The sequence below is a fragment of the Ruditapes philippinarum genome, unplaced genomic scaffold, assembly GCF_026571515.1.
Source record: "Ruditapes philippinarum isolate M1 unplaced genomic scaffold, ASM2657151v2 ctg13420_1_1_1_1, whole genome shotgun sequence".
In the NCBI taxonomy this organism is placed as follows: Eukaryota; Metazoa; Mollusca; class Bivalvia; order Venerida; family Veneridae; genus Ruditapes; species Ruditapes philippinarum.
The window spans coordinates 169-23,778 of record NW_026856247.1 but is presented as its reverse complement, the minus strand read 5'-3'; the positions used below and the strand labels follow the sequence as shown (position 1 = coordinate 23,778).

Below are 23,610 nucleotides of genomic sequence, written 5' to 3'. Positions count from 1 at the left end.
TTGTATTTAAAGTGACATTTTGCCCATCCAAGGGTATATAGTGAGTGAACAGTTGAATATCAAAATAAGCTATATTTTTCCATAATTCCTTTTCATTTAATAATTTACTTCCCATAAACAATAAATAATGCACATGTGCAGATCCAAATAAAATTTCTGTAAATATCTATTAGAATTTATCTCTAACGCTCAGTTAATAAACAGAGTGGGGCAATCTTTCTATATTTTAGGCAGATTTTGAAATAAATATCAATTCAGCTCAACTTGACTATGAAAATATGAGCATAATGTCACTTAAAAGTTACTGCGTGCGAGCCAATGGCAATTCATTTATGAAAATGTATTTTATAGCAGTATCTTAAGGCCGCAACAGACGGTAGGATTTCATCGTACAACACTAGTACAATTTTCAAAGCAATACAACACTTGGATTCAGACGGTAATTCTGCATTGTAGGAATCATCTCAGGTCTCCCTAAAAAAAGTTCCCTCCCAATTGATCCCTTACATACTTTACTCACTAATATTTTTTTTCTCCATGAGAAATGATTGAAACACCTCCATTTTTTAAAAAAAATGTTAATTTTTTTTAATGCGCAGCCTGACCGAGACTCAAAACTGGGACCCTCGGAATACCGTACCGCAGTTCTGCTGACTGATCTATCCGGACGCCTACAAACTACCTCCCTTGATTAGAGAACAGTTCAATACCGTGACATAATCATTATCGGAACAATTTGGGATTCGAACATAACACAACTTTGGGTCTCCTGAAGTGTTTTTCAATATAATTTTTATCCCCATCTTACTTCTATGTTTACCTTTTAGCCCTAATTGTTCTGGAATTTCATTAGTAGCCTTCACACATTAAAACTACATGCCTCCAGATGAGGCAAAATATTTCAATAAAATCAAACTTAATAAAATTGTACTAAGATGTAAGGAAAAGTAAACAAATCAAGATTTAAGTAATATTTGACATATTATGTGCGATTAACGACTGTTTTTCCAGTATTTACAACTAAATTTGTACTGCGTTACTAACGCAGTAAAGGGTTTTATGCATATTTTGATCACGTTTTGGTAATTTACGTGGAGTTTAAATGGAGTTTAAATGCCATTTATAATGTTTAAATTGCTTCCTTTTGGTTACTTTACAATATTACACATTCAAATACATTTTTAAAATGTTCATGAAAATTAGCATGAATATGGAGGCGTGCTGCTTTAAGATTTGCCTGTACATCTTAGTTTTAATTGGTGTTGTACTTCAAAATCATACCGTCTGTTGAGGCCTAGACAGACTCCCGATTATCGCATCATTCAATTTAAATAGTTATCTTGCATCGATGTATTTTTGTATTTTCTAGAAGTGACTAAATAATTAAAGTGCGGTTTTTTTTAAAAAAAAAATACTTACAAAATGTTTTTGTTAGATCAATCTTTAAATTTCTACCTATTTCAGTCGTTACTGATTATAAATGTACATACATTAACATAGGGTCTTTTATTGTGAAAAACATCCCCCGTTTTTAAAAACGCCCCAAATATGCACCATTTTACACTTTCATTTTCCGTACAACCGCCGACGAGAGACGACTGGCAAAGGTCTACGCTTCGTGCGTGCGACTCACCGCCACTATTATAGTTGCGTCCCCTTACCGTAGTATACACAAACACAAATACAAACAATGGAAATGGAATATGATACGGTTATAGCTTAATGACCTTAGGTTAACCTCACACGCGTGTGTATACATGTGAATGTACATGATGTAAAGTGGGATCCTACTGATTAAGGGTTATTCCCCACAGAAAGAGTCATAAAATTTACCGAAAACAACTGTTATCGCTTGTAAATGTTTATCATTACTATTTATACACATGGTTTTATGGAAAACCTTCGAGACGGTGGATTCCATTTCAAAACCGAAAGTAGAAATTCGATATTTCGTTGAATAACATATTTGAAATTTTTTGGTAAGTACATCTTATTTCATAAAAATAATAATATATTTGGATTAATATAATAAAATAGTTGCACGTGATTAATATTGATCGATCTACTAAGTATAATTTAATGTTACATATATATTTGTTTATTTAAAGATGTTTTCAGTTTGCTTTTACTATCAATATATCTTTCCACGTATAATATATGATAAGTAAAAGCAGTTAATATTTAATTCAACTGATATTATATAGCAATTTATAATACATGAATGTGGGTGGCCAAAAAAGAAACTAAACAACAATAAAACGAAAGTAAGAAAAGGCCAACGCACGAAAAAGACATATTGTAACCGCGGGTTGTGCTATAGTTATTCTGCTCATGGTACAAATCAGCCCCTGCATGCTTACTAAACATTAGTTATTTTCACTATTACAGAAGCCGATTATCGTTTCACAAATACCCATTATCGAAAAACGTCAAAAATGGGAGCACACTTTGCAAAAATCGATCAAACGTTTCTCACGGCATGTCAGGTAAGTTAGCTGCGAAATATCACGTCAGTTTGCAAAAAAGTGACATGTAGTAAGTAATTAAGTAAATAAATGAATAAATTGTAATATAGATTTACATTTACTCAATTGAGCTCACTTAATATTTTGTAGACAAGAAAATCAAATTTCATATGTTGGAGAAGAGCAGTAATTTGGAGACGTTCTACTATAAATTGCCCTTAAAGAATATTGTTTGCGGATGGTTTTTTTATTGTTTGAGCCAAAACATTAAAACGTTGACAAACTATTTGATTGTTCAGAACGTTGTGCCAGGTCATTTGATTTTCAGTCATATATAAATCATGGTGGTTAATCATCTACCAATTTTGTTCATATAAATCAATGGCACGATTAATATTGTATTTTGTCGTATTTGCCATTGACAAATTTAAACATGTTATAAAAGTTCTCTATTCCGAGAAATATTGCAACAAATAATAATAATAATAATAATGATAATAAAATAATAATAATAATAATGCCGGAGGCTCTTTTCTTTCAGAGTCAATTATGTCAACTAGATGAATTGTTGCTTGGTCACGTTCTTTCTGTCGATGCGCTGCAAGATACATTTTCCCAACTTCTACACCAACTAAACGAACTTAACACAGAGAGTAATGGTAAACAAATGTTAGATATTTACATTGCATTTTAAGTGTTAAATACTGCTTTGTTTTAACGTAATTGTTAATTCTGGACTAAATGAACCGCATTGGTTGATTATCTTAAGTTATTTCAATGAAAATCAAAATTGGAATATAAAGTATCAGATCATTTTCTCAAACAGCCAATCTTTAACTCTGTGACCACAGAATTTCCCTTAGTTTTCTTGTTTATGTCATGGTATACAGAGAGGCTCTTATTTTGAATATACATGTACAAGCTGCGTGCAGTTTAAAGAGCGTTTTACAGTTGTTATCAACATGTACAAGATGAAAAAACTTTATCTTTGAAATGAAACTTAAAGCTAATGTTTTTATACGATTTTTGATAATTCACAGATGGAAATCACTTGCATTCAAAGCAAAAGCTGGGAACCAGTATAGAGCTGACAAAGAAAATCTTATCAAATATACAGGTATTCTCATTCAAAACAGAATGGCTACATTCATTACCATTTTTTTCATGTAAAAAAATTTGCACGGCATACCAGTTTATTTTATTCAAGTAACGCTTTATACAAACTCAAAAAAAACAAACAAACAAAAAAAAAAAAAAAAAAAAAAAAAAAAAAAAAAAGCACACACACACGGACTAACGGATAAAGGTTGATATATTGCATTTTTTGTTATAAAATTTCTAAAATTTAAAGTACATGTACATTAATGTAAACAAAAACGAAATGTCATCAGCTTTTCAATTTTCTTTATAGAATGCGTTTGGCCACAACACGACATCTTTATTACAAGGAATAAGTCAGTTTGCTAGAATTATCAAAACGAACTCCACTAAAGCTAACCCTATAACAAAAACTGTCGCGAGATTAAATGAGCTGAAAATTGACGCTTTTTTGTCACGAAAAAACCCTGAATTATCTGATGTATCTAAGCCAGACGAAAAAACAAATGGTCAACATAATGATCGCGCCCAGACGGAAAAAATGAAAAAGGAATCTGAACATGACATCGCAAAACTGAAAGAAGAGAAGAACAAGATTTCAAAGGATTTGCAAAAAATTAATGATGATAATGAAGCAAATAAAAAGATAATCGAGGAATGTAAAGAAATTATGACTAAGTTACGGGAGGAAAATGATCAATTACTAAAAGACAAAGAAGACATGAAAAACAAAATTACCAAACTGGAACGAGACAGTGTTCAAATAGCGCCAGGTAGGTAGTTAATTGATTTTGCAAAAGTATATACTGAAACAACATGTAACAACAAATGAGATAATAATATTAAATATTTGGAAATAAAAGTTGATTTGTATAAGAACTGCAAAAATATAAGTAATCCATAAGAAAAATGGAATCTCTTTTTAGTTTTTGTGTCACCTGCTTCAAAGTAGCGGCGACATATAGCCGAATAAAAAAGGCGTTTTAGCCGTTAATGATTGTTGTGTCTCCTGCTACACAATAGCTACAACATGCTACAAAGTAGACGCGACAAAATTATAGGGAACAAACTGGTCGACAAATTTGGTCACGGACCGCTTGACAGCCTTCAAATTAAAAAAAAGAAAAATAAAAGAAAAAAAATACAAAAATAAATGCAAAATAACTGAACTTATTAAGTAACTTTACTTGCTTATTCAGTATTATTAAATAACGTTTTTCTCTGAAAGTCAATTGTTCAGTGTTCTTCATAATTTTGTATCACATCAAAGATTCAGTGTTCTTCATAATTTTGTATCACATCAAAGATTTACTTCATATGTTTTATAATGCTCTATTGCATAAAATCATATGTATATAATTATCATTTTTAGTTCAGCTCTTCTGTCAGAAGAGGAATGACCAGGTTGGGTTTGTCATACAGGAAATCGTGGCACAACTTAACGCAAAAGGAAAGTTTGGCGCTAAAAAGCTGGCCTTCATAACATGCGAGAACTCGACTGATATTCTGCCGGCCTTGCCGCTTCTAGTCCTTTGCATCAATGCATCTAGAATAGGAACAGACGCAGCTAAATCTATAGAGGGAATTACAAGTAATGTGTTTTAGTTTTTTATAAGTTATTTGAACAGTTATCATCTCTTATGTTCATATGATGTTGCACAGCTTCATTATAATATTTTTGTATTTAATGTATAGTTTTTAAAATGTTTGATAAAGATACAATGAAAGTTATGTTCTTTGGATACTATACCGGTATTTATTGATTTATTCGTTTTTTGTAATATCAAAATTTGTAAGTTACCATATAAGTTATTGCAAATTATAGTTCTATCTGGAAGACAGTTTTATAGTTATATGTTGTTGTTTCTTTACATAGAGCCACAAAACAGCGCATTGATTGTTCTTCACTACAAAGATGAGCACGCACTTCCTGAGCAGAGTAGTGACCGGGTGCTGGGCGAACCGGAGTTCAAATCCTTGGCCGGCATCTTTGACATCGGTTTTCAGTCTGGTAAAGGGATATACAATTGTGATAGAAACACGAATGCAGTCACAGGCCTGGTGCAATTTATACAACAGATTTTGGAAGAAAATCCACTGAAAGTTCATGTTCAATAATAACGTTTCCTAAAAATGTTGAAGAGAGTTCTTAGTTTTATTAATAATGTTCAAATTGACAACAGATACTTAATAAATTCTGTTTAACTTATCAACAAGGAAACAATAAGACAGTTGCGACAATCGTATTCCTTCATTACATTATCTTATCAGATACATGAGTATGCTATTGTTAGATATAAACTATAAACATGTCATCGGATAAAGGGAGACAACCATATTTGAATTGGACTATATGTTTATTAAATGCATTTTCGTTTTCTTTAAAAATATATGCGCAGTTTGATATGTAAATGCTTAAACATTAAAATATATCACAATACATTTGATAAATCGTAGCATTTTAATTACAGGTCTACCGTTAAAAGATTTTTTCTGTGGCTACACTATTAATAATGTTAAGCAAATAAAGATGAAAATAAGATAATGTAAAGCTTTTATACATACCTTATATAAAAACAAAACTTTAAATACCCAATTATATGATATTAATTTTTAGTGACACTAGCTAGAAAAGGTGTGTGGCGACTGTCAACTATAGAATAGTTATTTGATATAAAGTGAGGAAAACATATGTAAATAAATTATTTCAAACATCAATAATGTTTTATTGATTTTATTTTATTTTATCAAATGTGCATAATACACACAATGGCCCGGATCCACCGGGGGGAGGCTTAAGGGGATGACCCCCCCCCCCCCACACACACCAAACACCCTGGCCATAAATATGTTTTCATTCAACGGTGGCATTTTGAGGGTACAACATTAACAACAAGCATTTGATAGTATTGCGGGCAATACAGTAGTCCCCTACCGGTCCCTCAAAAAGTTCTTTAATTGTCATACACTCCTGTGTATTGCCATTTATAATGAATTTGAGGATGAAATAAATTAAGTCTGTATTTGAAAATATCGACCACAAAACATAATAAAATAAGTTTGTCTATATCACAGTAATGTGTTAAGTTTCCATGCTTAGTAAGGAAATTATGTTTATACAACCTTGTCATATTATTACGATGTGGGATTTTAAAGTAAATCCTATAAGGAATGAAGAAGTTGGAGTGAAAATACCAGTTTCTCGAAAAAAATCTAAGTTCAAGGGGGACATAATTCTGGAAATAGTCTTGCTAGAATATTTAACCTTCTCAAAAATGTCGAGTGATAATAAGAAATATATATATGAAGTTTGAAGTAGATACATTAGGAAATAAAGAAGTTATTTAAAAAAGACAACATTTTTTCCCCTAAAAAATCTAAGTTCAAGGGAGGTAATACTGATATTATTGTGCTAGAGTTATAAACCTTGTCACATATGATGTGGTTGATGACCAGAAACTTATATTTAAAGTTTGAAGTAAACACCTTAAGAAATAAAGAACATATAGTGAAAAAGCTGAAAAATTTAAATCAGAAATCTTAAAATTCAGGCTATTTGTTGCCATAGCAACCAGAATTTTCAACATAGGAAGAAAAGAAAAAGATGTGCATAATCTCCAGACTGCCATCTAGCCATATTTCAAGTTTCATAAAAATATTTTCAGTACTTTTTGAGTTATCACTGGATCCAGTTTATGTGTTAAATTTGCCATATTTTCAGACTATTTGTTGCCATAGCAACCAGAATTTTCAACATAGGAAGAAAAAAAAAATACGTGCATAATCTCCATACTGCCATCTATCCATATATCAAGTTTCATAAAAATATTTTCAGTACTTTTTGCGTTATCGCGGGATCCAGTTTTGTGGACGGACGGACTGACGGACTGACAGACGGACGGACAGACAGACGGACAGACAGACGGACGGACAGACGGACGGAGGGTAAACCTAAAGTCCCCTCCGGTTAAACCGGTAGGGGACTAAAAACTGGCTAAAGATAAATATAATTAAGTCACTAAATCCTTGTATATTGGAGCCTGGACTCCTGCTGAGTTTCCTGTCACTATACGCCTCTAGGCTATTTCTCAACATAATGTTTTCGACTCACTTTTCATAAATAACTCTTAGTAAAGAGAGACATTAAGCGTGTACATAATACTGAGTCAAATTAGTAGATCAAAATATATGTACTAGTAAATTAGAAATAGCCCCCTTGAATGTGATGGATGATTTTTTTTTTTTATATATTTTCAGCTTGTTTTAACTCTTTATCTACATAAATACTGAAGTGTAAGTGATGTAAATTTTAATGAAAACGCCTTTCTAAAGCATCCCTTTTTTAGGGTTAATGCCATGGCTTTTCCTTTCTTTAGCAATAAGGACCATTTAAAAGGATCTGCCTGTCTGGAAAATTCTTATAAAATCATAGTTTTACCCAACAAATCAGTAAACATTACGTTCGATTTTCTTCGACTTTTGCAAAAATGAAATGTAATTTGCAACACAAATTAAATAAAGTCTGAAACTTTGTGAAAAATATGAAGACACTTCCATTTCAAAATGTGCACCGAAAATGCACCAGGAGCCACCATTTAACACGTAGATTTCCTTTTTTCCTGTGGGAGGACCCCCGGACCCTCCTTAATTAAAGGGGAGAGTTTGGACTTTTAAACATTAGCTCCCCTCCCTCGCCAAAAAATTCTGGAACCGGCCCTGCTGTATGATAAAACCAGTGCAGTTTCATTACCATACTGCATGTTTGTAACTGCTCATTGCATGTTAATAGTTTTATATACACAGCCAACTTATGAAGAAACCTGTTTTTCCCCATTAAATAGGAAGTTTGCTGTTGCATGGATTTTGACTGGCTTTATGGCTGTATAGTAGCGGTTGTTCGTGCAGTATATAATGAAGCCTCGTTTGGCATCTCAGGTTATATATAAAAATAACAATTTATAAGGTAAAGCTTTTTAAGTAACAATATCACTGTATTAAAAATGTATTTCATGTACACTTAGCAATTTTACTATCAATTGCGCAAATTGTACATGTGTATACACTTAAACATCGCACAGTGACTGTATGTTTGAATAAAATACGGAATAATTAATAAAAAAAATAATTAATTAGGCCAAATAAATAAATAAATTCGTTCGTTCATTCATTCATTCATTCATTCATTCATAGAATGAGATTAAACCGATTCGATCTTCGTGGAAAAAAAATGTGTTAGTGAAATAAACGTCCATACCTTGCTACGCTCCGGTAAAACCTATAAATAGACTACGGAAAGGGCCGAAAAGTTGCGATTGCCACTATAAATAGATTGAATTATTCATCAGGTCACGTGCTCCGTAATATTTCTATTTTTAGAATATTATTATTTCCAAAGCAAAATCGAAAGTAGTCTTGCAATTTTACCGGAAAAAGGTAATTTTCAATCAAACTACAAGGTTAGTAATTCGTTTTATTTGTTAAGCATAGTACACGTTTAAAGGTTGCTTTTTTGTTGAAACTCTCACTTATATGTCTGACCTACTGTACACATAATTTTATGTTTATAAATCTATATTTATTTTTTATTAATTTAAGCCTGAAATTTAATTAGGGTTAAACATTGTTTTTCATAATGTAAGATTATCTATCACGCATCATGCAAACACCAGTGACACTGCTCTTATTTAGCATCTAATAACATTTGGCCAAGTTAAAACAAGAACCATCATGTGTTGTATGCGTGATTTGTGAAAAAAATTAGACATTTTCTGATCTTGATCTTCATTGGGCCGTTGCAGCAGAATTATGTAACGTGCCAAAGCTTTATTCTGAGATATTTTCGTGCTGGTCAGAATAATCAAAATAATAAAATGTACATGCAGACTGTTTACATGTATATAATAATAATAATACGGAATGTTTACATGATTGTATAAAGAGAATATACCTATAGGGCATGTAGGGCTGTTGGGCGGGAGCTTCCAACGATTCTAAATATGTTTGGCAGAACCCGCAAAAGTATTCATTGATACCCTAAAAAAATACAGAATCATTAGAAAATTATCAGCAATAGGTAATTGTGATATTCCTCAATGTCCAATATTTATAAATCCAGACCACACGTGGACACGGGGCGCTATTTTACTAAAGTTTATATCACAGGCTCATTTGTATGTGAATGAAACAGATTTCAATTACTCTACGCGAATTATATACATTGCATAAATAAGTTTATAAAGTAAACGAATGCTAGATAGTAATGTCGCTTTAAGGCGCATTATATATATATATATATATATACTTTATTTGCAAGACAATGAGCCGAATGCATGTTCTTATATATAATTAGACATTTGGTTTTGATGTTTCTTGTCTTGTCTGCTCGTTTGTCAGTCCGTCTGTCCGTGTTTATCTTCTTTGAAAACACTTGAAGATTATGATATTTTTAAGATAGTAGTTTCGATTGCAGCACTTAGACTGTAAAGAACACTTTAAATGCATGTGAATATATTTTAGTATTGCAAATAAAAGTCCATTTTACTATTATAATAATAATTATGTTAAAATTTGTTTTGGTTATAGTTAGTACTTTTATATATTGCCTGTTTTGCAGATAAAGGTTTCTTCAAGTACAAAGTACAAAATGGGCATCTTTCTATCTTTCTTTTCTATCAAAGACAAATTTACAGACCAGTGTGAGGTAAGGACGTAATACAACTTTCATTCTTTAGTCCATTATTCTATTTGTTCTGCATACTACATATTTTCACATTTATTTTTAATTGATTTTTTTCATGACATGATAAATGTTACACTTTGTGCATTAAATATTTGATAATGATGATATTTAAGAGCTTTTTTTCTATCTTTCTTCTGAAGCATTTATCAAGCATGAAGTCACCGTTGGTACATTATGAAGACACCACATTTAAAGAAAGGGGGGGGGGATTTAGAGATAAAGATGCTAAATATAATCACAACAGCTTGAAGATGTACATACAGTTAAAAATAATTTCAAACAGTCAAATGAAAACAATTAACGCGTCATTAAGTATATTGTGAATTTTTTTACAGAAAGCATTGATGCAACTAGACACAGCTCTTTCTGGTCTTGCCTCATCCGTCGACAATGTTCACGTGACAGTTCAGCTTCTCCTTAACCTGCTTGAAGAGTTGGATACAGGTACTGTATATGTCTTTCTCATTGTTAGTTTCGTGTAAAGGTCCATAATGCCTCTTTCACATAGTTTCATTTCAAGGCCCATTATGCCTCTTTCATATGGTTTCATTTCAAGGCCCATTATGCCTCTTTCATATGGTTTCATTTCAAGGCCCATTATGCCTCTTTCACATAGTTTCATTTCAAGGCCCATTATGCCTCTTTCACATAGTTTCATTTAAAGGCCCATTATGCCTCTTTCACATAGTTAGTTTCATTTAAAGGCGCATTATGCCTCTTTCTCATAGTTTCATTTAAAGGCCCATTATGCTTCTTTCCCAAAGTTAGTTTCATTTATAGGTCCATTCTCCCTCTTTCTCATAGTTTCATTTAATGGCACATTAAGCCTAAGAGATTCATATTTTTAATGTGTCATAAAGTTAGCGAAATATAACTAAGTTGTACTTTGTCTTCAATGCATGATTAACAGAGCATAAAAAGTAAAATATTGTTCATATTTTTGGAAAATTAGTATGTTTTAAACTGTAACAAAATACCAAAACTAAAAAGTTTTTTTGGGTTTTTATTTGTTTGAAAAATAAAACTGATAGCATTTCTGAGGTCTTATAGGAACAGAACAGAACAGAATGATAAACATATTATTTCTAGCAGTAACTCATTGAACTTTCGTTAAAAATACTTTTCTTTTAAACCACAGAAATATTTTGTTGATACAATGTATTTGATTTGTTTTCATTTCTTTGATTTATTCATGTTTCTTTTGCGAAATCAATAGTTGTTTCATTTGAACTGTACTAAAAGTTATAATTTTATTTTTTTCTGAGATTTTATGGAATGAATTGTTTGAATGATTGTTTGTTATTTTAGGTTCTCATAATATAGAGGGACTCCAGGAAGCTGTTAATTTGACTAAGAAGTTACTTGCGAACATTGAGGTAAATACACTTTCTGGTAATTGTAAATAATACTTATTCTATCTGTCGAACAAAAAGGTACTTTGGCACCATTCTTGCACATGTTTCTACGTATAAAGATACCGTATTCTAATGCTATTAACTCGCGGATGTGAGGTAATTTGACAGTCACAGAATGTTTCGATTCTGGGCTTCATTTAAGTCACGCAAATTCATAAAACGTAACAATTTATTACATCACCGCTTACTCGTGTGAAACTATCCATTTATTATTTATTTTCTTCTCTGTCAATGGCCACCTGCGAATGGACACCTGTGTGCACCATTTTTATTCAAGAATGTTTGTAAATGTACTAAGTTAAACAACAGAACGATTTCACAATATACGAAAAAAATATGTTCAAAAGCACTTTTATGCATTAAACAATGTTTACTGTTCTTTAGTCATTTCTTTAAGGGGTTCGAATCTTCTTACATGAAAAGCTGCAAAATTATGAATTTTGAAAATTATTGCTAGCATTTTGGAAAAGAAAGATAAATTTATTAGGAAAGGTCCAATTATCAGACACGTGTTACGAATGACATCCTCGCTTGGATAACTAAAAGGCCTTGTTCTAATATTGAAATTGCCGCCATAGTACATGTAATTAAATAGACAAATACATTTTGAATGCATGTTTTGCTACGAGTTACATTACAGTGAATAAATTTATGCAAGATGAACGATATTAAGTCTTGGTACATAAGAAGTTTTTTTCCTTTTTACATGCAATATATTTGAAATTATTTCCATACTTAATAATTGAGCCGCGTCACGACAAAACCAACATAATGGGTTTGCGACCAGCATGGATCCCGACCAGCTGTCAGTTTCTCTACTTGTTATAGGGTTTGTAAGCGAACAGCATGGATCCCGATCAGACTGCGCGGATGCGCAGGCTGGTCTGGATCCATGCTGGTCGCAAACCCATTATGTTGGTTTTGTCGGTACGCGGCTCATATGTTGTTGTTGTTTTTTTTCATACAGAGGTCATTGTACGGTCAGAAGTTTTCATCATTGCAAGGCGTAAGCACATTTATGCACCTGATTAGAGAAAGGAAAGAGTTTAAAACGCTTATGCAACAAGTACGATGTATACATAAATTAAGCATTGATGCATACCTTGCTGAATTTCCACATGACGTATTACGGGACGAATCAGGAAGCAGTGTGGATCTTGGATATGAAATGAAAGAGTTAAAGAAGAAAAACGATGAGCTTGAGGAGAAATTAGCCGCTTTAGACAAAGAACTTCAAGAAAGAGATGCAAAGATTAAAGTTTTGCAAGAGGAAGTAGAAATGCTGAAATGCGAGTTGGAAAGTAAACAGCCCCATATTGAAACATTACCAGGTAAGTCTCTAGCCTATAGATTTTGACTTAAAATTAATGTGCAATCTTTAGAGACTTGTAAGATGATTATATAGCATAGTTTCCGGTTTAATATTAAAAAAACATACATTGTCTTCATAACAAAGATATTTTAGCTGATTGATAATGCTCAGGAGAGAACTTTGGTGATAGCATGATTTCCGTTTTGTATCACCTTTTGTTCTTTACATTTCTATTTTTAACCAGTTGGTACATTTTAGCCAAACTTCACAGGAGTGTCCCTTAGATAGATCTCCAAAAACGTATATAAACGTTTATAAATGTAGTCAAACTAATGCATTAGTCACTCAACTATAGTAAATAAATCATGACTCCCTCATTAACCATGCATGGCCTAAGGGTTACGTGCCTTTTGCCAGATGTGATTAAACTCCCTATTTCTTCATGAAAGAATTATGACATTTTCAGGCAAATAATTTCAGCTGAGCAATCTCGGGCTTTTATTGCTCTCTTGTTTACGAATTGCAAGACAATGTGCTTTCTTTTTCATTTAATGAACAAAATTGATGTACTATTCTCTTTTCTTTACACACAGTTCAGTTATATCACCAGAAAGGTGGTGAACTGATAACTCATATTCGTGAAGATCTGCTCAGCAAGTTAAAAACGCATCTGGCACAAGATAACAAAGATTTGGATGTGGTCACGTGCGAAACGTCTTACCAAATTCAACCAGATCAGCCGTTGCTTATCTTATGCACGAGTTCATCAAGGCTAGGAACAGACGCCTTAAATGCTATTCAGGGAGTTCTCCGTACGTATACTAGTTATTAAACCAACATACAATTTAATATAACCTTTTATGTATAGTCAAATGTTATGATAATAGGTTAGTTTAAATACTCAATACCGTATATCGCCCTGTGACATGGAATTTCGGGAAAATGATTTTTACTCCAGAGTGGCGGACGAAAAAATGTATGGCAAAGTATGAAACCGTTTTCTCCGCCGTCTTGCATGTCTGCATGTTCAAGACTATGCCACGCAATGGTCACGGCAGTGATAGAGTATATGTAAAACATATCTTACATATACAGTAAAAACTCTGAAAACCGGACCCTCTGAAAACCGGACCATTTTAAAATTCCCGTATTTTCTCCTTATATGTTGACATACTGTATAGGAAAAAAATCCGCAGAAAAAAAAGGACGTAGCAGGGACTTTTTATTGCAGGTTCAGTATGCTTACCATGTCATCAATCAGAACATTCCAGGCTATTATCTATGATAGCCTCGGACTTAATACCGATTGAAAGAAGTTCTAACACGTGGTTTTAAATGTTAAAAAAAACGGACGTTATAATCTTCGATAATGTATAATGAATGTATATAGGAATAGGTCCGTATTCGAAGACTGACGGCAAAGGCCGGAACAGTTGCGATTGCCATTTCATAAATCATTTTATAGAAATGCGGGTTTACTTCTTTTTCCAGGCTAGTCGAGAGAAAGTGATATAGAGTAGTACTACTATTTATATTTCAGAGAAGGAGAACACAGTATTGCTGATATTCCACCATAAAGATGTGCACGCTTTACCGAATCAGACGAGTGATCGAGTACTGACTGGGCCTGATTTCAAGACCCTTCGTGGCATATATGACTTGGCGTTTCTTTCCGAGAAAGGGATATACGAATGTAATATGAACTCACTTGCCATTAAGTCGATTATTGACTTTATTTGTTATGTATCAAAGGAAAATGGTCAAGCTTAGAACACTACCAACGCGAATAAAATCGAGTGAAGATTAGCTCGTGTACTGATACAATATTATTAGATAAAGAAGTGGGGCAAGAAGGAAACACATTAAGTACTGATAATATTCGTCTATGTTCACCTTATAACATGCAAACATTCTAGTCATTCAACATTTTTATTGGTAACGTTTTTTTTTACATAAAACTCTGGTAATTAGATTTGTAAACGTAGATTGGCGACAGATTGACAGAGCAATGTTATCCGTTCATTTCTAAAGAGATGTTTGGATAAAAAAAGTTCATTGATTGGTATATCTGGTCATGTCATTTATGCAGGGAAAAATAATGAAATAATTAAGCTTATTTAGTACATAAGGCAGCTTTTGTAAATGTTTCTTAATTCTTTCAACTTTTAAAAAAATAATAAACCATGCCATCGTTTTAATGTATAGGTCATGTTTCCTTTTCTGGGCCCGGCTTCGTAGGTATTTGATTACAACGACATGCCTTGTTTTAATGTTATACTTCACTATCATTTAAAGTGGCAGAAATCCTATTTTGTACTACAATTTCATGTCACTTCTTTTATCAATTATTAAAATCTTATGAAACTATAAGCTTATTAAGGATTCTATGTACATGTAGTATTGTAAAGATCTGTTTGTAGAAATGTATTTTTCCGTTTTTCTTTTTATATGAAGATTATTTTTAAAACGTATTTACTATATTACTATACATTGGCTGAGATATTTCAGTATCACTTTCAATTCATTATCATGATTATAAACAATTTTCAATAAACGTGTCTAAGATCATTTATGTTTTATATTTACTTGTTTATTTAATGCATGGATAAGATGAATGTTACTACGCAACCCCCCCCCCCAAAAAAAAAAAAAAAAAAAAAAACAAATAAAAAAACCACACACACACAAGAACAACAACAACATTATCTTATATGTGTTATGCGATGAATTTTATCGAAAATTTAGCCATATTAGCTGTCACCGTTCATAACAAGCTCATCATGGTTAAACCAATAAAAACATATACATGGAAGAAAATACATAAAATGAATGAGTAATAGTTCCTAAACAAATATTTCGTATGAAGGTAACAAAGAAAAAATATTAGGACACATGTTACATGAAAAACAAAATAAATACAGATTGAGAAAAGTAATACTGTTATTGCAATAGTGAATCCCTAAATTTGAAAGCCTGGTAACAAAACAGAGCCATTGAAAATGTTAAAAATTACGAAAATCTATACATTTTGTCCTTTTGTAGACGAACTTATTTATGATTATCAATATAAATATTGATTTATCCTATACAACAGTAACATTTTTTCATATAACTATCAAAACCCTTAGAAAGGTAAATATTATAAAGCATCATGCCTCCAGATAAGCCAAACTATTTCAATATAATCACGCTGAAAAACAAATTGTACTAAGTGCTTTGAAAAAGTAAAAAGATACAAGATTCAAATAATGATTTACGTGTTTTGTGCGATTGATGGCCTCGTATAACCACATTCTTCTGCGTTACTAACGCAGGAAGGGTTATTTTTACATATTTTGACCTCTTTTTAGTAAATTACGTGTGTTGCAAGCTAAGTGTCATTGATAATGTGTAAATTGCGTCCTTTTGGTTACTTCATAATTTTATATTTCTCAATACATTTTCAAAATGTTCACAAAAAAATAGCATGGATTTGGGGAGGGGCAAGTTGCTTATTATTTAAGGATAATTTCGAAATCTGTATTAACTGAAATACGAATAGTGCAGACCATAATCAGAAGGTCAGAAGGCACGGTTGCATGGATAGAATAAGTTGCATGCCAGCAGGTGAACAATGAAGATTGATTATAATAAATAGATTCTATTGTATAAGTATCTATTTATTGTCAACTTGACATGTACAATAATATCAGCACGTTTACCATGATTCCGAAGCAGTATCTTAAATGATTTCGTGTCATTGTTGATAATGCAGAGTAACTTATTTAGTAACTTATAATCTGCAGCATTAGCGCCAACTAAGTAAATTTCAGCCTTTGTATGTCATAAAGCGATGAACATTATTAGCTCGAGAAAAGAATGTCATATGCTAGCAAATGAATATCCACTTACTGAAGTTACTTGCTGTAATATAAAATGACGTTATGTCTTGAAAGGCAGTGAATTATACGCTGCTAAATTTAAGATACATATGGTATTGTATGCATGTAACTGACAGACACAAAATATCAAGCACACATGCATGAATATAGAAAAATGAATGTCTTCATGTTAATTGCTCTATTTGTAGTGCAATTTGGTCGTACTGAATCATCACATTTTGTATTGTTACTGCGTGTTGCTAAAAAGCTTTTTCGGTGCACACACCGCATTAATAACTTTTCTATCTTGGGAAAATATTAGAAATGATAGTTTAACGTCTCAATTCCGACTAAAAGGACGCAAAGAATAGAGGAATTGATAAAAGATTGACCTTTATGTTCTGTCAGAATGTTAGCCACTTTCATGGTATTTCTGCCATCGACGGCAGCATTTTTTATTCGACCGGACCAGATTGAACGTCTGAAAAACTTTCAAGAAAAGACTCACGGGATAGATATTTGGCTTGCGTGACCCCAATGGATGAACGTCTATATTAATAACACGAAATCCTGCCATTTAGTTAAAACTTGAGATATTTTGAACAAAAAACAGACATTTTCACGGATTTTTCGAAGCTGTCACTTTTAACCTGCTCAAAATAGTCATAAAACAGGAAAAAACGAGTCAAATATTACCTAATAGTATATCCAGTCAATGGACAATAGTTTCATAGCAAAAAAATGGGCCGTATTTGTGTAATCTAATAATACCACCTACCTGTACCGAACGGTAAATTTCAGCTATCTGCCATCACTGCAGTGATCTGCCATCACTGGTGCCGGTAATATGGTGTGATTAAAGTAAGCCTAGACCATTTAATCTAGCATCTTTCATAGATGAACGAGTCAAAGTTTTCAGTCTACGGAGCGCACTAAAGCTTCTTATACACGAACATGATCCAACGGTTAAACTTAGTATGAACTGATAAACAAGGGCCATCCGTGATCACATATGTCGCTTCATGATAGCCATAACTTTGCAAAAAATTATTCAACCTCAAGACCTTGTGCAGTATGCACAAGAAATTGAGCTATCGATCAATCCTGTAAAGTTTTATTGAAATTGCATCAGTGGTAAAACAGGAGTAGTCGGGACTATTTTCAAAATTAAAATCATAAAAGGGCAAAAACTCTGACAAAAATCAATGAACCGAAAAATGTTGATGAGATGCACAACTAGACATGGTATTGATCATTCCCCTAAAATTTTGATGAAATTGCACTAGCAGTTTCTGAGGAGTAGTCTAGACAAACTTCTGAGTAGCTGGCAACATAGCAAACTTTTTTATTCAAGGGCAATAACTCAGCCGAAAGTCATTCAAGCAAAAAACTTGTGTATTATGCACAAGTACATGACCTACCGATTAATCATGTAAAGTTTCATTGAAATTGCATAAATGGTTTTTGATGAGTAGTCCGGACAAACTTTAATATTTCAAGGGCCATAACTAGGCTAAAATCATTCAAGCGGATAACCCATGTAATAATTATGCGCACGTGCTTGACCTACCAATCAATCCTGTAAAGTTTCATTGAAATTGCATTAGTGGTATATGAGAAGTAGTCCGAATAAACTTTAAAAAATAAAAATAAATTAAAGAGCCATAACGCTGACAAAATTCATTGAACCATAGAAAGCCGATGATATGCACAAAGTTTGGATGAAATTGCACCAGCAGTTTTTGAATAGTAGTCCGGGCAAGCTTTTGTGTATCTGGCAACACACAGAAAAAAAACACCTTTTTTGTTAAAGGACCATAACTCGGCCAAAAATCATCACCTACCAATCAATCCTGTAAAGTGTCATTGAAATTGCATTAATGATATAAGAGAAGAAGTCCGGACAGACTTTAAAAATAAAAATTATTTAAGGGACAAAAATCATTGAATCGGAAAATGCTGCCGATATGCACAACTAGACTTGGTACTGATCATTCCTGTAAAGTTTGGATGAAATTGCACCAGTAGTTTATGAGGTGTAGTCCGGACAAGTTTTGTGACAGACGGACAGACAAACGGCGGAGAAGTCATCCAAATATGTGTGAATGTTTGGATCATATGCTTTATCACATATTTCAAAACGACATTGGATTTTTAACATTTTGATATATTTTTCCATCTTGTATTGACTCGTAATTACCGTCTCTACTTTGGAACAGAAAGCCTTATTTGTTTCATTCCAGATCTTATATTGGAGGTTCTTTTTTCGTCATCTTTTTCATTTTCAAGACCTTTTTTTCTACCTGATGTATTTCTTAACTTTTTAAATATTAACCGAGACAACTGCCTCGGGTCGCCTCAGTGTGGCTACGGCACTGAACGGTAGCATATAGTTTGACGGCCTCATTTTGAAACCGAAAGTACGACATTGTTATGGTAAATACTTAAATGACACTTTTTTAACCAAAAGCTGTGATAAATGGATAGTTAGACTCGAAAGGAATATGGGAATCAGCCAGTCAAGACAAAATAATATTGAAGGACCTGCTCGTATGATAAACGTAAGAATTTTCTTGTCTTTGCTCATTGACTTTGTATAATAGATCAATTGTCCAGCGCGTAGACAAGTCAGTAACTACATGTACCACACACTAGCACCCCCACAACTTATTTTTACAATAATTAGTTTAACGCTGTTGTTGAGTAGAGTGATAGAGATATTTATAGTTATAGATCGGTAGTAATCAACTGTCGCCAGTTGTTTATTCTAGCGTGATTTCCAATCTTGAGTATTTGTGTACATGTACTGTATAGACTATGAACTATATCACTTTTACCGCGGTACTTAGGGTCGTGAGATCACTGATCTCCGGACTCCACAATTCGTATCCTATAATTAACTTGTAGGGAATTCCCATTCCCATTTAATGATAAGATCTAAGCACACAAATAGAATGGAGAATAGAATGGAGACAAACTTACAGTACTTGAAATTAAAATCCATTCTATTTGTGTATGTTATTTGATCTTTATATTTGAAAATGTTGTGCCTTTTTCAATTTTAGTGTTGCTTGAAAAGACACGGAGAGCAAATAAATGTTATTAAAACCACTGTGAAAACGCAGCGTGCTCATGTTAAACTGCTATGTCTTGATATAAATGAGTTGGCTCGAATTTATGGTAAGGATTTTTCAAATGCCTTTCATTTAAAAAAAGCGCTTAAAAAGATATCATTGACTATTACACGTTTTTTTTTGTGTGCTCAGTTTTGTTTAATATTTGTAATTACGTTGAAGCTTTTATCTCGTTACTTTTATATATTTCGTCTTTCCACATTTAGTTGCTTCACCAACATTTTCCGCAGTTCATCTATAATGTTTGACACCATTTCACCCTTCACTTGGTAATAGACCTGAATTGAAACTAAACAAAAACTATTACGCATCTACAAATATCATTATAGTTACTTTAAATATTAATAGATACATAATCACAAGAAAATAATTACTATGTTATTTGACCCAGATTGATATATATGCATGTATATTAATTATACACAACACCATGTTGAATGACATTTTGTGTTGTTCTTTATGTCAGGAACGAACGGGCTATAAGTTAAGAGTATATTTTTAAAGGGGGTCATTATTTACATTTTTTTTTTGACACTTTTAAGATGAACACAGGTTTTTTTTATCAATCTGGTCATATTTTTTCTTCCCAGGTCCGATACTCGTGCCTGTGCTGCTGATCAGTAATCGTCTGCTATAGTGTTTGTTTACATCAGCTAAATTTAGCACAGGTACAGCGTCCTTTGCATGATTTATCTGATAAACACGCCTACAAAATTCTCCCTACCAGGGCAGGGATTTTTGCGGCTACTTCTACACCAGAAAGTTTGTAAATTATAAGCTTATTTTGTATAGCATTTGTGTTTTGTGAACTTAAAATTTAATAGGAAAATGTGAAATTTTAATGTAATAGTTTTTGTTTAGTTTCAATTCAGGTCTATTACCAAGTGAAGGGTGAAATGGTGTCAAACATTATAGATGAACTGCGGAAAATGTTGGTGAAGCAACTAAATGTGGAAAGACGAATATTACAATTGATTGTTTGTCAAAACAAAGACGACGTTAATCCAGAAATACCCTTGTTTGTACTTTGTATAAATGCGAGCAGACTCGGGGCAGATGTTAGTTCTATCCTGCAGGATTTAAATGGTACATGACTGCTTGTTTTTTTCTTATATGATAACATTCAAAACCTTTGCTGTTTCGCACAATGTGCAAAACGCATATTCAAGTTGGTTCTTTTTCATTTTGTCTTAAGTTCTAGTTATTTTGCGTTGTAGTTCATTTTTTATGTTGTCTGTAGTTTTAGCTTTTTTGTGTAGTTTTAGCTTTATTTTGTCGATAGTTCTAGCTTTATTTTGTCTTGTAGTCCTACCTTTATTTTGTTCTTAGTTTTAGCTTTTTTTTTACAAATAGTTTTAGCTTAATTTTATCTGTAGTTCTAGCTTTATTTTGTCTGTAGTTCTAGCTTTTTTGTATTTTAGTTCCAGTAACTTACGGTTTTGATCCAGATATCTTACTTAAATTCAGTGGTTATTCAATTATTACATAAAATTCACCCGATTTCTAACTGAAAAGAGATAATTTTGTATATTTTTTTTCAGACAATTGTGATTTAACTTTTAATGTTCAAATTGGGATAAAACTTTTAATGTTCATACATTGTCAGAAAGAAAGAAAATAAGAAAAAAGAAAGAAAAAAAAAGAAAGTAGGAAAGAAAGAAAGTAGAAAAAACATGCTGATTTTCCCTTTATGTTTTTTTTACTCCAAATCCAATTATTTATGTCGTGTTTTCAGTGTCATCAAACGTGTCTGTGCTTATTTTCCACCACAAAGACATTCATGCCCTGCCAAATCAGTCCAGTGAACTAGTGTTGACGGGACCCGTTTTCAAGGACCTTGGCGGAATCTTTGATATCGCTTTTCTGTCTGAAAAAGGAATTTATGATTGTACAATGAATCAAGAATCTGCAGTTGGCATCGAGACGTTTTTGACAGAAACTCTGGTGGGCAAGGACGTTAGATACAGTCAAACTCCTAAAAGTAACCACATTGGTGACCTAGTTTGTCCGTGAAAATATTAACTGTACGCTCAAATTGTAAATATGCAATGTAACAATATGTGTACTGTGAATTCACTTAATTTCGTAGGCATGAAATTTCATTGTTTTGTCCAAAAGAGAAAATTGTGTTTGTTCTAAAAGGGATACTTAGGCAAATTAGTGTCAAAAATATTAAAATTATTTTATGTACTTAAATCACACTACAATTACACTTCTTACAGTCTCAGCATGGATTTCTGCATAATATCTATATATTTTGGGTTTGAAGCGTGAATTAATCTTTATATGTTGAACGAAATTTAGACACCGACAGAATCGTCAAGTGGTTTTAAAACAAGTCATGTTACTTTTAAAAACCCTGGAAGTTACAATAGGTAATTGATATAACATATATTGTGCATATTGTATGATTGAAACAAGTGCAAGTGCACTTTAACGTCTGTGGCAATTATTGTGAAATCTTATAAACGCTCTAACCTATCCCACGTGGGTCAAGTTAGGAAACCACCATTTTATTCTTTATAAGGAGAAACGTTTTGTTCCTATGATAGTCTGTTATCTTAATTTTGAGGACAGTTTACAGAATAATGAATAAAAAATTCAAAACTAAGAAATGACAATTTTGCGTGTGTCTCACTTTAAATTCATGGATTTTGTGATTTTTTTTTCAAATTTAATAAGTGAAATTCATATAACGTATTTCAAAAATAATCTAATAGTAGATGTAGGAAAATTTCGTTGGATCTTAAATTAGTGGATGAACATATCCACATTTATCTTGAAAATTAATCTCCACGAATTTAAAATAATTTTGCAGTATACATGATTTATTATTATTCAGTTACTACAGGTACCGGAATTGTAAACGACATAATTATTACATGTATAGTCATAATTGGTTCGAATAGGTTGCACAGGTTACAGCTTCTAGTCATTTCTATAGGTTGCATCCATATTTTGTTGATGTGTGCATATAAACTGTAATAATATTCTTTAATTTAATTAAAGCTGCATGCCACCAGATGAACCAAAATATTTCAAATACTCAAACTTAAGATTGATTGACTGATTTTGGCAGTATTTATCACAATATTTCTAGTGCGTGACGAAAGCAGTAAGGGCTATTTCTGCATATTTTGACCTCATTTTCGTAATTTACGCGGATTGTAAGTGCCGTTTGCAATGTGTATATTACCTTTTTGTTCACTTCACAATATTTTACGTATATACATATTCAAAATTTTAATGAAATTTAACACGAATCTGTAGACATGCCGCCTTAAATATTTCGTGAAATCTGTTTGCATGCGGCTTTAAATATTAAATAAAAACAAACAATGTTTTGTATTTGTATCTTATCTGGTACATGTAACTATATCTTTAATTTGATTAAGGTTGTTTTTTTTAGGGAAAATTTTAGTATTTTTGTAAAATACATTGTTTTTTGAAAAAAAGGGTTTTTTTTAGACGAAGATAATATTAAATTTCCCTTTTTTAAAAACATGGGGATGGGCCCCCGCTATAGCCCCACTGGAGGGGAATTTAATCACTAAAAAACAATGTTAATTTGGAAAAACACAAAAAAT

At 32.4% G+C, this 23,610-nt stretch overlaps 3 protein-coding genes across 4 annotated transcripts; all 3 read left to right on the top strand.

Moving 5' to 3' along the window:
* Positions 1-1,684: 1,684 nt before the first annotated feature.
* LOC132745936 (uncharacterized) lies at positions 1,685-6,284 on the top strand. 2 transcript variants are annotated; one of them, XM_060734953.1, is made up of 7 exons: positions 1,685-1,979; positions 2,389-2,486; positions 3,007-3,124; positions 3,506-3,582; positions 3,877-4,336; positions 4,936-5,154; positions 5,440-6,284. In XM_060734953.1, exons 2-7 carry the CDS (start codon positions 2,436-2,438, stop codon positions 5,679-5,681), a joined length of 1,167 nt encoding a protein of 388 aa, XP_060590936.1. In that variant the 5' UTR covers positions 1,685-1,979; positions 2,389-2,435; the 3' UTR covers positions 5,682-6,284. The 2 variants fall into 2 exon arrangements, with proteins under 2 accessions (XP_060590936.1, XP_060590937.1); XM_060734954.1 differs by lacking the exon at positions 1,685-1,979 and adding an exon at positions 2,045-2,069.
* A 2,613-nt stretch (positions 6,285-8,897) lies between these two features.
* On the top strand, positions 8,898-15,597 carry LOC132745935 (uncharacterized). Its single transcript, XM_060734952.1, has 7 exons — positions 8,898-9,019; positions 10,177-10,263; positions 10,638-10,746; positions 11,611-11,678; positions 12,685-13,048; positions 13,623-13,841; positions 14,570-15,597. Exons 2-7 carry the CDS (start codon positions 10,207-10,209, stop codon positions 14,797-14,799), a joined length of 1,047 nt encoding a protein of 348 aa, XP_060590935.1. The 5' UTR covers positions 8,898-9,019; positions 10,177-10,206; the 3' UTR covers positions 14,800-15,597.
* Positions 15,598-20,888: 5,291 nt separating this feature from the next.
* LOC132745934 (uncharacterized) lies at positions 20,889-23,368 on the top strand. Its single transcript, XM_060734951.1, has 2 exons — positions 20,889-21,109; positions 21,759-23,368. Exons 1-2 carry the CDS (start codon positions 20,920-20,922, stop codon positions 22,034-22,036), a joined length of 468 nt encoding a protein of 155 aa, XP_060590934.1. The 5' UTR covers positions 20,889-20,919; the 3' UTR covers positions 22,037-23,368.
* Positions 23,369-23,610: the final 242 nt, after the last annotated feature.

Bases quoted from the DNA above. Each gene is read 5' to 3' on its own strand.
- LOC132745936 (XM_060734953.1), top strand. From the start codon at position 2,436: ATGGGAGCACACTTTGCAAAAATCGATCAAACGTTTCTCACGGCATGT. The intron at 3,583-3,876 runs GTATTCTCATTC...TTTTCTTTATAG, and splicing joins AAATCTTATCAAATATACAG to AATGCGTTTGGCCACAACAC. The intron at 4,337-4,935 runs GTAGGTAGTTAA...TATCATTTTTAG, and splicing joins CAGTGTTCAAATAGCGCCAG to TTCAGCTCTTCTGTCAGAAG.
- LOC132745935 (XM_060734952.1), top strand. From the start codon at position 10,207: ATGGGCATCTTTCTATCTTTCTTTTCTATCAAAGACAAATTTACAGAC. The intron at 13,049-13,622 runs GTAAGTCTCTAG...CTTTACACACAG, and splicing joins CCATATTGAAACATTACCAG to TTCAGTTATATCACCAGAAA. The intron at 13,842-14,569 runs GTACGTATACTA...TTTATATTTCAG, and splicing joins TGCTATTCAGGGAGTTCTCC to AGAAGGAGAACACAGTATTG.
- LOC132745934 (XM_060734951.1), top strand. From the start codon at position 20,920: ATGGTGTCAAACATTATAGATGAACTGCGGAAAATGTTGGTGAAGCAA. The intron at 21,110-21,758 runs GTACATGACTGC...TCGTGTTTTCAG, and splicing joins TATCCTGCAGGATTTAAATG to TGTCATCAAACGTGTCTGTG.